Genomic DNA, 13,365 nt, shown 5'->3' on the forward strand with positions numbered 1-13,365 from the left:
TTAAGAATTTCTTTCCCAAAAAATGTGAAGCATATCAAACCCAAAGAAGTTGTTACGTGACATGGCGAGGCTCATGTGGAGCCCTGTCCATCCGGGCCGGGCCGGCCCGGCCTGGCCAGAAATCCGGGCCCGGGCCGGGCAAAATCGGAGCTCGGACCCGAACCCGGGTACCCCGGGCTGGGTCCGGGCCCGGGCCCGACCAGGCCGTGTTCCGGGCCGGCCCGGGTTTTTTTCTTTTTTCAAATTTTCAAATTTTATTTAAGTTTTAAATTATAAAAAAAGACAAAAAAATAATAAAAAAAATAATTTTATTAATCACTTAAAATGACATAAATTACAAATAAAAAATTATAAAAATAAATTCTTTATTAATAATTAATAAATCATTTACAAATTACAAGTATAAATTTATTTTGGAATTCATCGCATCACAATAGATAAGTACATCCCAACAAGTTTTTTTTTAAATTTCTTTTCTTTTTTTTTGATAAAAAATGCTAAAAATTAGTTTAATATTATTATATTTTATATAATTATGTATTAGTATATATACTTCTAAATTATTATGTAACTATATATTATATATACATATATTATATGTAAATATATTGTATATATTTATAAGTTATAATTTAAGAGAGAGAGAATCGCATAAGTAACCTTGCAGCCGTTGCTCGTTGGGGTAATGGGAAAGAAGTAACCGTTGTAATATACTATACTTATATATACTTATATACCAAGAGAGAGAGTATACACACATATATAAAAGAGTATACTTATATAATAGGGAGTATACATATATAAGAGAGAGTATACTTATATATACATATATACTAAGAGAGAGAGTATATTAGTATATATATATATACACATATATTATACATATATAAGAGAGTATATACTTATATATACTTATATAAGAGAGTATACATATATAAGAGAGAGTATACTTATATATACTTATATACTAAGTATATATATACACACATATGACATATTATACATATATAGAAATATGTTATATATACATATATTATATATATACATATATTATATATATACATATATTATACATATATAAAAATATATTATATATACATATAATATATATTTATATATACATATATAATATAATACATAAAAATAAAAAATAAAAAAAAATAATCCGGGCCGGGCCGGGCCGGGCACAAAAGAGCCGGCCCGGGCCCGGCCCGGAGCCCGGACTTGACCCGGGTTCCGGGCCCAGGGCCGGCCGGGCCTAATCAGCATTATTTTGTGACAGGGAGACGCCATGACTCTGGCATCGCACCGAAATTGTTTGGTTTATTAACTGTCAAATAGATAGCTACACATTCCAACAGCGCATAATTTTTTTTTTGGTGGATAATATCATGACAATTCTTGGTTATTTGCACTTCAACGAGTTAAATCATCAACATTACTTCTTTGGGCCAGAAGTTCACTCGTTCAAGTTTGGAAACAACAATGTGAACGTACCAGACGGAAATCTTCACATCTAAAACAGTAGGAATTCTATCAGAACCATCCCTATAGACATGTAGCGATTCACCCTATTTCATGGGGCCGTTCTGGTAGAACCTTTACCTAAAACCGAAAGGATTTCCGGGTAAATTAAGCAATATTATATCGAACCGAAAGATGTTCATAGCGCAATAAGCTTTAAGCAAAAGCACAGAGGGAGCTTCAAAATTTGCAGCGCAAATATTCTCAGAAGAGAAAGTCTTTTAATTTCCTCTCTTTTAGACTTTCTTCCCGTTAATTTCAGAATAAAGTGGTAGCACAATTTGATGTTTCGTAGAGTTTCCCTTTAGACTACCAAAAAAATAGAACAGCATCTTTTTTATCTCTTCATATTGGTAAAAGAAATTTCTGATAAGATTTGAGATATTGGTGAAAAATATCTCAAATGGATGCTTCAATTTAAAAACGAAATTACGCTGGAAAACTCAATAAGGAATTGTCAGTGCTCTATCCACTCCTACATCATGTGAGCCTCTAAAATGCTCACATGGCTTGGGCCACCCTCAGATGGTGAATGGGCCCACCACGCCCACAATAGACCCAATAAGATGAATAAACCCCATAATTAACTTGCTTAATTGTTGCTAGCATAAGTTAGAAACTTTATGGAAGTTTCCTTTAAAGCTACACTAAGCTTGTGATAATTACGTGAGCATGGTACTTGTTTAAATTACATGCCAAATTTTTATGATGGTTTTGTTGAAATTTTACCTATAATGAAATGTGCCAACAATGAAGAGGCACCGATATAAGGCATCTGGCATGTATACATAAACAATCATCGTAAACATAGTGACACATAAGCTAACTGTTGGGATTGTGTCTTTGATTCTTTGTATAACTTCATGAGAATTAGATAGGGTTAGAGATCTATCGTGATTAGGAGATTGGGTTTCATCATGATTAGGAGTTTGAATCCTATTATAATTAGGAAGTTAGGCTAGAGATATGGTTTTGGTTTTCCTATATATATTCTTCTATTGTTGGAGGAAAAACTAAGAAGAAGAGGTATTCTTCTATTGTTGGAGGAAAAACTAAGAAGAAGAGAGTAGAGAGAAGATGTAGTAGAGAGAGAGAGCCAATATTCTTGTAATCTAGGGTTAGCAGAGGGCGTAGCCTGATTCAAGAATATTGTGCGAGAGGCGAGGGTTTCGTGATATTTATCCGTGCAAAAGATTACAAGGAGTGGGCTTTGGAGAGAGTATGAGAGTTGATTATGTATGTGAGGTTGAGAGATTGAGAGACGAGAGTTGAGTGGTTCCTCTTGTAGTTCTCCCTGATACATAGTGAATTTCTCATATTGTTGCCCCGTGGACGTAGGTCGAAGTTGCTTGTAGTTCTCCCTGATACATAGTGAATTTCTCATATTGTTGCCCCGTGGACGTAGGTCGAAGTTGGTCAACCGAACCACGTAAATCCCGGTGTTCTTTTTTTCTTGATTGTGATCGTTTTATATCTTGTTGATTGTGGGTTGGCTTTGGAGTTGCGCATATTGTAGTAGGCGGGGAAAGTGAAATTCCCCAACACTAACAGCACTCTTATGTCATTTAGAATTTACTTTGGACTAGGTCTTACGGTATGATGTGGGTAAATGCCAAATGCAACCAGTGATGACATGAAACCTCTTTAAAAATACTTGATATCACTTTCATACAATGTGTGGCTTATCATGATGCCGATACATAAGCATAAATGCAAATTTTTAATAAAATGCCATTAAGATTTTGATGAAGTTTACGCTGCTATGACCGAGAGAACTATTAAAAAAAAAATTCAGAATGCAACACTTGTGGGGGCTTTGCTGTCTTAAAATACAGTAGCTTGTTTTCCATGTGCATAATTTAGAAATACATACAAGTGAGAACTATTAAGAGCATTTAGGATAGAACTAGAAAAGGATATGTGAAGTTTCACATGCAATGTGCTGAATTTTGACAGCCCTTCAGTCTGTTTTCAGATATTATTTTATTGAATTTGATATTTTCTACAAACTTTTATATATATTCCATATATGGTATTTTTGTAACTATAAGAGGGTCCCTTTGTCATGTGCACCAGTTGCTTGTTAACTTTGGTGCAAACATAGCATGATGCTGAGATCTCCTCTATTGCCAACATTGCTACTATTCCATTATTAGCAACTGGGCATAGTAATAGGACACTGAGATGGAACCTATATCTAGATATCTAGAGTAGGGAACAAAACCATGTCCCGTGAATTTGACTACAATATTTGATTTATTTTTTAATTGGTCATATTTAATATCATATTAGCAATTTAATCAGAAGCATGAACACTGATGGCTTTATGTTCATCCTTTTTCATGAGGCCCATAATCTAAATCTACAAGAAGCCTTGGAACACAAAATGATGCCCATTTGTGATGTCAACTACTTGTCTTGGATGCAAAGAGGAGTTGAAATCAATACGCAGCTAGAATAATTCAATCTAAAGATGACAAAAACCAGTAGATGATGCAGAACTACTAATAAGATAAATTACCTTGAGCAGACACAAGATGAGAATATACTTCAATTAATGAGCACAAAACCTAAAACTTCTGCTAGCTGAACTAAAGCATTGTCAATGATCCAAAGTTTGTTACTATATCGGGAACCGGGGGTGCCCGGATGATTGGGAGGTTCCAATAGAGCTTCCAAGGTCTTGGGTTCGATTCATATCAACTTAAAAAAAAGTTTATTACTATATCAGCAGGTCATTTACACGAGAAAGAAAAAATGTCACACATCCACAATCTCAGCAAAGAAGATAAAGTATAGGAAACCGAAAATGAACGAACAAGCTTTTGAGGATAAAGATGCAAGTCTTTCCACAGAATATATGCCCTCTGTATAGCTAATTCTAAGGGCATAACAAATTGAGGACTTTCACTACTACGAATCACAGGACTTGCACAACCTTATCACCTTGATCCGATAGCGAATGACAATTTGGGACGAGATTTGTTCTTACCAAGTAGCTTCATCTGATTTGCTCTTTCTTCTTCTTCCTCCATCTTTTTTCTTCGCATGGCTTCTTCTTTCTGTCGCTGGATTCTTTCTAATTCCTGATATCGCTCCAATTCTTTCTGTTGTTGTTCGAGAGCTTCTCTTTTCTGAGCCTCCTCTACTTTCCTTCGGTTCTCCTCCAGCATCTTATCTAATTGCTCTCTTTCTCTTCTTTCTTGTTCCTGCAGAGGCCCGACCAAAAGCACAAAACAAAGAAACAAAGAAACAAAGGCAAGGTTTTAAGGACAATTGACAACAAGAATGCATCAACTAATGAATCCAATTAGAGACTAACAGAGGCTTATTAAGTTCAAAATTTTCCATGAAATAATGCCTTCAAACTAATCTCAGATATATTTATTTTATTGATAAAAAGATGCATTCTCTGGCGACGAGAGAATATATTTATATAACTTGCAATAAGACTTGACTTTCTTGTGATTAGGGTGCTGAGTGATATTGTCCAGGCAATTTTGGAAAAAGTAAATAAAAGCAGAAATAATGAAATAGCTGCAACATGCTTGTTTTGTAGTGGTAGAAGTAATAAGGTGAGTTATTGATTATACCAAAGTTTAGAGTTGCACCAATTGAGGATAAGGTGATGTAGCATCCCTTATGCGAAATTCCCCCCATCGCCTCAAATTCAACACCTTCTGCTTCTTTCACTCTCCTTTTGTAACCATACACAGCTGGTACTGGTAAACATATTTCTTCATGTATCTTTTATTAGAATTCCCTCAAGAGACCCTAGTCCTTACCATGAAAAGGATTCTAACTAAAGTGAGCTTCACCAAGGTCCAAAAATATTGTGTTGGAGTATCAAATTTGACTTCACCCGTGATCTAGAACCAGAAGATGTGAGCCACAGTACAGAAGGCATTCAGAGTGAAGGGGAAGATAAGGTGATGCAGCTGGTTAAGCAAACATGAAGTGCCCTTAAGAAAAATGTTCTACATAGGGAATTCATAGGCAAAGCTTAAAATTGATGGTTATAACTATGAACAATGAACTGATTGATAATTGATTTTTCGGACCTACGGCTGCTGTAAATCAATTAAAATAAATGATCACTTAAAGAGTGTCAGTAAACAAGATCATCTGATCCTCCACCTGGTAGCAACAGAAATTTGACAGTTCCGTTGCAAGACGACGATCCTTTCTTGTAAAGCCCATAAAGGAGCATTAAATTAACATAATAAAATGAATGTAGAACAGAATCATGAGCAAATCAGCAAACTATGTATGGGCATCTAGGGAATGCCCACATCATTATAAGGTAACATACCGCTTTCTGCCTTGCTTCAGCAAGAGCTGCTTCCTTTTCCTTCCCAAGTTGAACTGCAACCTCATCGAACAACTTCTTTCTACCCTCTTCTATCCGACGTTGTATTTCTAGCTTGACCTCGTCAGAGTTCAAACTCTCCTCCACCCTTTTCCTGATTGCTTCTTCAACTCTTCTAGCTGTTTCCTCTTCTAACAGTTTCAACTCTGCTTCTTTTTGACGCCTAATAAGTCCCAACGGAAAAGTTAGAGAAAGAACTGCCCATTCAAGCATGTTATTGAAGCAATTAACATCAGTACATGCCTTTCAGGGATGACAAACAGCTACAATTAGCAAGCAGCATGGCAAGCTTCATTTTATCGTTTACCAGGCAAGCCTTTGGTTCTTACCCATCACAATATTAAATACAAGTTTATGCTTTCAAGGCATACCTCTACAAGATGCCAGATCCAAATAAATGAGTTTCAAACTGATGAACAGTAGATAAACGAGTCAGCCAATGAGATCATCAAATATAACAAAGGGGGTACTATAGCAGTATCTTCCTTCAAAATCCTGTGGAGAAGAATGTCAAAGTAATTATCTGTAGCACTTTAAACTTATCACGTGAACACTTCAACTCTTATCACATTAATGCATAGCTTTCCCAATACTGAAGCTAAGTGCATTTAAGAGCAAACTACAATGTAGCAAATAACTGCTTCTGCTTTCATGTAGCAAAAACATTTGTTGATTTGGACCCAACTGATTAGCAGTTTAGCACATAGAAACTTTACAGCAAAGCACTGCCACAATGAAGTGGAGCAATAACCAATAAATTAGTAATGATTTTGTTATGGAGTCCATGAGCTAGTTGATGCCAGATCAAATTAAATGTAACAGTGTAGATTTCTACAACATTCTTCAGAAGAACAAAGTAAAAGAAAGATGAATGTCAATTGTCACATTAAAAGAAGATACTGAAACTGTTATAAAAATTACAGTCCATACACTAAACAACCTAGCCCAGCCCCAGACATGGCCAACATTTCGCAAAGAGAAAACAGGCATCATCGTCTTGTAGTAATGGTAAGCAAATAATTTGGGAGGAGAATGAAGAATTAGCTTGGATGACCGAACAAGATGTTCCATTCTGAATCTGCCAATGGAATCTGATGACTTAGTGAGAGAGGACAACGGTGACATTGAATGGAAGATGGAAGAAATAGCTCCCAGCAAAGTGGCCTAATGGTATTGTACTTATAGTTGGTTATATGTCTATAACCATGGACTTGGGATTTGATTTAGACTTGGACAAAGCAATATATAGTATATACCATACTTGCAGTAATAGTTCCCTTTTCTTATATATATGTTGCATTGTTAATTGTTAATTCCTCTTTAATTAGAATGATTCCGCTCTCATTACCATAAACTCCTTATGAGCGTAGGAACCGGATTCCATCCATTGTTAACCTTCGCTGGTATTTACTCAAACTAATATATGTTGCTGCTTGTTAGTTTTCCATAGCCTGTATCAATCATTGAGATTCTTCACTGTTCTCATCTTGAACAGAGAGTACGAAGTGCACCCACCCCAACAGAAAAAAAGCTATCACCACCATCATAACAAACATTTGACCACTCTGTTAAGGAAATTTCCCCTCTCTATAGTTTAGCACTTATGCAGATGGGAAGGGGATTAAGTTGCAGGTCTAAACACCATTTGCAAGGTTCTTCTTATAGTAATATTTAAGCAAATGTCTATCCCACCCTCTTTCTTGAATACAATAAGGCACCATAAGTAGGAACATTGTGTCAACAGGTTACTAGCGATGTACTCAGATCGGCTTGATATACAGTTGTACCATAGAAGTTGGGCTCAAACCTTTAGTTGACAAATATACATGCTAAGGTCAGGCTGTACACATTCTCATTTGCTTCAGTTATGTTCCTTTATATATACATGTATTGCTATAGTAAGACTTCTTCAGTAGTGGATATTTATGATAGTTCGGCTCGGTCATGGTAATTTCATTTCTTCATTATTTGTGTCTTAAAACAATATAGCTATGGTTATGACTCTTTCACGTGTTGAACGTCCTTGTAGTTGAGGGTCTATGGCTTGACACCTACTTGAGGAGCTTGAGCTTGGTTTTATTTATTGTATACTCAGTGTAACCTAGACCTAATTGTCAAGTTTCGAAATAGTTATATGAGAACTTCTGATACATTGATTTCAATGCTAGAGAACGTAAGTGTTTTCCCCTAGTATACTTGTGAAGACAAGCCAAACTTAACGATGACTATATTCATGCTCGTTACTCACATATGCCACAATATCAAGTTGAAGATAACTTTACATGTTATTGTATTTTTCATGGAGACAATTAAAGAGTGGGTGTGCCAATAACATACAAACTTTTTAAAAAATGCAAACGATAACCACATCCGAGCCTCTAGAAGAAAGCTACTTAAATATATAGGGGAAAACAGTATACCTTTTCTTTTCTTCTTCTTCCTTCCATAATTTCCCAGCACCATTCCTACGTTCTATTGATCCATGACTAGGGCTACGAGACTTGCATATAGGTGATTTTGTAGTGCTCCTACTCCTCTGTCTTTTGTACTGTCTTGGGGATGGTGAGCGACTTTTCCGCCTCCTAGGAGTTGGAGAACGGCTTTTACGCCATCTTGGTGAAATGGAAGGACTTCTTCTCCTGATAGAAGAATTATCAGGAATCAGAAAATAAGTATGAGCAATTACCAAGCGGCAAGCAGTACTGAATCTACTGATATGAAGTCCTGTTTTGACCACTAATTCCACAGTAGTTCCAAACAAGTGCATGATTACCTCTGGCGTTGCTAAAGACTAATCTTTGTAAGCTCCATGTTTATCAAAAAAGAGACTGTAAGTCCAATTAAACCAAGGAAAACCAAAAAGAACCAACGCCTGCGTATGTGGGCCCTTTTGAGGGAAACTCAGGACATCCTGCAAATTCTACTAAGAGAATGTCTTCCTGAATACTATTATCAATGATTGTTAGATCATAAGATCATAATTTGCTTCCATCTCCTTCCCATGCTCGTAAGACCAACAAAATAATTATTAATATAATCCAAATTGGGTGCACAAAGTTAAAAGCTGTCCGACGTTGTCCAAGTTATTAAACTAAAGCCATGGAGATCAATATCATGAAATTGTAAGCAGAACGTGATTGTTATTCGACTCAAATGCAAAACTATTGTCTGCCAACGTCTTCAATAGCCAGATCAATAATTTGCTAATGTACTATAAGATTGGCAAACATTTCAAATGGAAAATATAGTCACTAGCAAATATAAATAATAGTTTTGCAGCACGAAGAATAGTTTAATTACACAAACCCTAACAGAGATCTCTCTTTCATATTTATTTATCCTGTACTATTTGTAGGCACAAAACACTCCAGAAGAGCGAAGAATAACAGAAAAAAAGTCAATGCAGTTGAAATCCCTGGCAATAATCTAAAAAACGGTACCTCCGAGAACCTTAACAGCTTGGAAAAGTATCCTAAACCATTTGAAACAAGGTTAATAACTTAATAAACATTAAAAAGCTTATAGAAACAAAATGTTATAAGCACGGCATTTCTTCTTCTATTTAGAAGTATCATCTCCCCATGGACTAAACAGCATGATGCAGGCAACTGAAGTGTCAAGATATAGTGAAATTTTCTTTGACATTGAGTCCAAAGATTATAATGGATTGAAGCAGGAAAGTCATCACTACTTACATGTATAACTATTAACCATGCACGAAAAAAACAATGGTGCGTGCATCCTCCAATATCCGTGCTTTAAGGTAAAATATATACAATTAACAAAATCCGAAAACGATGATTGCAAATGGAGTAACCAACCAAATACGACTAACTAGCCAAAATAACCGGATCATACACCAACTAGCTGATGTTTTCGGAGTAGCACTGCTAGGAGTAGATTATAATACTTAAGTGCAACGTGTGGCTATTAAATTACAAAGGTAGGAATCTTTGGAAGTGCTCAATATCACTGAGAAGATAATCTCTGTTCATTTAGCAGGCCAAGCATCCTATGCTAAGACATGAGCTTGGTCAGCTGAGATTTTGATTGGGGAAAAAAAAACTACATCAAATAGAACCACAAAAATTAATATTTTCCCCTAATAAATAGAGTTCACATCAACTAAAGAAAAAGGCATCCGAAAACAGAATCAAGACCAGGGCAGTGAGACTAGTAATGGATCCACCTATATGAATACGGTGACCGGCTCCGATCGCGCCTGTCGAGACAGCGAACGAGGCATCGGTAGTCAAAACTCACAACTTGACATGTGGAAAATCTCCAATCAAATCAGTTCCCTGTTGAATCAATCCATTAGCCGATTAGAAGGAAAAGACGAAATTTGATGGATTTGATTTTGATATAAAAAACGAAACCCTAGAATTTTTAGGGAGAGACTTACAATGAGGTATCTGTGGTGATAAAGGGGTTCGTTGGGACAAGGCTGAAGTTTAGGGGGCATTATAGAATTAAGTCCATGGCTGCGGATCCAAACCCGACCCGATAAGGGGTCTCTATTTACGCTTCGTTCTCTTTCCTCTCTTAAACCCTTTTTGTTTCCACCATGGCTCCCGCTCCCTCGAAGCTCTACTCTGGTACTCTCTACCCTTCTCTCTCGATCTAATTTCGTCAAAAGATCCAATTTTGTTTAATGGGTGTTCCTTGATTAAACGATTGGTGCCTTTTTCTAACTTCCGCATGCTTTATCTGTTATTTTCTATCAAGAGAATTTATTTGCGTTATTGTTTTCTATGAATTTAGACAGTGGATATCAAGAGAATTTATTTGCGTTATTGTTTTCTATGAATTTAGACAGTGGATATCTCTTAAAGGGACTTTTTTTTCCGGTGGGTAAATATTCACAAACGCTCTTTGATTTAGCAATTGATCCCCTCTTCGAATTAAAACCTGATCTTATGGCCTGTTTGGATGGAGGGTAGAGAGGGGGAAGGGAAGGGAAGGGAAATTTCATTTTAACCTTGTTTGGGAGTTTCATTTTGGAGGGTAGAGGAGGGGGAAGGGAAGGGAAATTTCATTTTAACCTTGTTTGGGAGTTTCATTTTGGAGGGTAGAGGAGGGGAATGGAGGGGAAATTTGGCCCAAATTCTTACACCCCAAATTGGGGTGTAATGGAGGGGAAGGGAAGGAAGGGGAAAAATTCCCCTTCCTTCCCCTTCCTTCCCTTCCCTAAGTAAACTCCCAAACACACCGTGAATGGGAGCACTCCTTGATTTTAACAGCTGACCCTTTACTTGTTAGAATTAATATAAAACTATGATCCTTGATCTTCACCATAACTTCGGAGTTTTTATGTAATGGTTAGGGGAACTAGATTTAAGATGGTATCAGAGCAACCCAGGTTCAAATCTCACCGGCCACAAATTAAATGCGGATTTTCTAAAAATTCACACCGCTACGTGAGTCCAGGTTTCGACCCATAAAAAAGGACGCTCAACCTGCGGGGGCATGTTAGAATTAATATAAAACTATAATCATTTATCTTCACCATAATTTCTGAGTTTTGGTGTAATGGTTAGGGGAACTAAATTTAAGATTTTTAACTTCCATATACTTTCTCTGTCATCTTTCAAACGTCAAAAGATAACTTTTGTCTCAAAAGAATTTTTTTTGCGGTACTTTTTTTTCATGAATTTGAATAGTGGATATTGTTTAATGGGCCATTTTTTAAAGTAAACAATCAATAATTTTCCAGCTTATATTTAAATTTTAATGGCATGATATATTGATTTGAGTTGAATTGAGTTCAAGATTAGCGAAAAACTTTATATGATAGTTGTTGATCCCATTTATTTGTTAAATTTGTTATTCTCCTTAATTTATTTGATTGGTGATGTTTTTTAAATGTCAGATGATGTCAGCCTTGTCGTCGTTCTCCTCGACATCAACCCCTTCTTTTGGGGCAGCACAAACTCGATCTCCTTTGCCAAATTCCTTAACCATGTAAGCTCTAAACCTTTGCAAAAACCTTAATAACAGTGAACCTAACATTTTATATATTCTGAAAATTTATCAAAATCCTAGATACCGGAAATTGATGTTTTTGTATATTGAATCTAAAATAGGTAATACCTTTCTTGAATTCACTTCTTCTCATCAACCAAGTCAATCAAGTAGTTTTAATTGCCACTGGAGTTAACTCCTGCGGCTATATATATGATTCCGAAGGAGGACAACTAGGATCTGAAGGGGGGAATGTGGATGCAATTTTTTCTGAGGTTCTTCAAAAGTTGGAGGAGTTTGTGGCAGAAGATCAGAAGAAGATTGGGAAGGAAGAAGATAGGGCCATAGCTGGAATTGTGCCCTCGTTGCTGTCAGGCTCTCTCTCCCTCGCTCTCTGTTGTATCCTTTATAGTGGTTTTCTCATTTTGAAATCTTACACAATGTTGAAAATGTTAAGAGTTCTTGGATCCATCTTTCTTGTTTTGGTCTTGGATGCTCCTTTATGTGTCACTAGCTTTACGTCATGTGCAAATGCACGTGCAGCAGTGTCAATGAAATTTCCAAAAGAGAAATAGGATGTATCACAATTTGGTGGGATACTTCTAAAAAAACCGCCCTAAGAAAGCCTTGGGTAATGTCAATAAATGGAGTCTTTTTCATACTTTTATCTCAAATTAATATATTTAATTACTTTTAACCTAACTATGTCCAGATATTTAAACTCATGATAATATTTGTATTAGAACATATAGAAATTGCCATTTTTGTATGGTGTTTACTTATGTCTAATACACTTTTTTTTGGGAAAATAAGCTTATTATGCCCTATTTATATCTCCTATAACACACATTGTGATAGATATTTAATTTAAGAGCTCTGATTCTTTGTCATGTCATGGTTTAGAATATTCTAGAAAAAAAGAAAGAGAAAAGAAAAAAAGGAGAAAAAAAAACTCCTATAGAATTATGAATTTATGATAATGCCCTTTCCTTCATCCCTTCAAAAATTTGACTATCCCCGCTATCTCCTTTATATAGTAGCATAACTAAGTTTTTCGTCTTACACTATTATAAGTTCTAATAAACATGTAATTGTGGGATTAGATAAGGTTTCTTAAATGTTTTAATGCTTTTCCTTGGAGTTTCGGTGTTCCCATTTGGTTTTGGAGCCTCTTCAAAATCAGGCTCGTTCTTTTGTCCTTATCGCCCTCTAACTCTTTACATCTTGGAGTTTGAACACAGTTGTGAAATTCGCTCAGCATTATTTTTTCTGTGGTATTTTAAATTATATGACATTATCATTCCTATGATTTATCCTCTTGTTTTTGATACCTTCCACAATATTTAGAGTTTTTATCATATCTTCTCGTGTATCTATGAATGCATATTTCTTGAGAAGTTTATTTTTTTAAAAAATCCTGTTTACTTATGCCATTTTTATTTTCTTTTTCCGAGCTTGCAATTGTTTTATATAATATTTTTACTTGGTATCTCTCATAATGAATACTT

General features: G+C 35.9%; 2 protein-coding genes across 3 annotated transcripts; one reads left to right on the plus strand and one right to left on the minus strand.

Moving 5' to 3' along the window:
- LOC109850652 (uncharacterized protein At1g10890-like) lies at positions 4,218–10,075 on the minus strand. The gene is made up of 3 exons (XM_020420706.1): positions 8,314–10,075; positions 5,837–6,056; positions 4,218–4,733 (listed from the first exon to the last, which is right to left on the minus strand). Exons 1-3 carry the CDS (start codon positions 8,658–8,660, stop codon positions 4,467–4,469), a joined length of 834 nt encoding a protein of 277 aa, XP_020276295.1. The 5' UTR covers positions 8,661–10,075; the 3' UTR covers positions 4,218–4,466.
- On the plus strand, positions 10,325–13,309 carry LOC109850653 (RNA polymerase II transcription factor B subunit 4-like). Of its 2 annotated transcripts, XM_020420708.1 has the most exons (4): positions 10,325–10,491; positions 11,766–11,857; positions 11,980–12,256; positions 12,372–13,309. In XM_020420708.1, exons 1-4 carry the CDS (start codon positions 10,461–10,463, stop codon positions 12,410–12,412), a joined length of 441 nt encoding a protein of 146 aa, XP_020276297.1. In that variant the 5' UTR covers positions 10,325–10,460; the 3' UTR covers positions 12,413–13,309. The 2 variants fall into 2 exon arrangements, with proteins under 2 accessions (XP_020276297.1, XP_020276296.1); XM_020420707.1 differs by having other exon boundaries at positions 11,980–13,309.

The sequence above is a fragment of the Asparagus officinalis genome, chromosome 7 (genome assembly GCF_001876935.1).
Source record: "Asparagus officinalis chromosome 7, Aspof.V1, whole genome shotgun sequence".
In the NCBI taxonomy this organism is placed as follows: Eukaryota; Viridiplantae; Streptophyta; class Magnoliopsida; order Asparagales; family Asparagaceae; genus Asparagus; species Asparagus officinalis.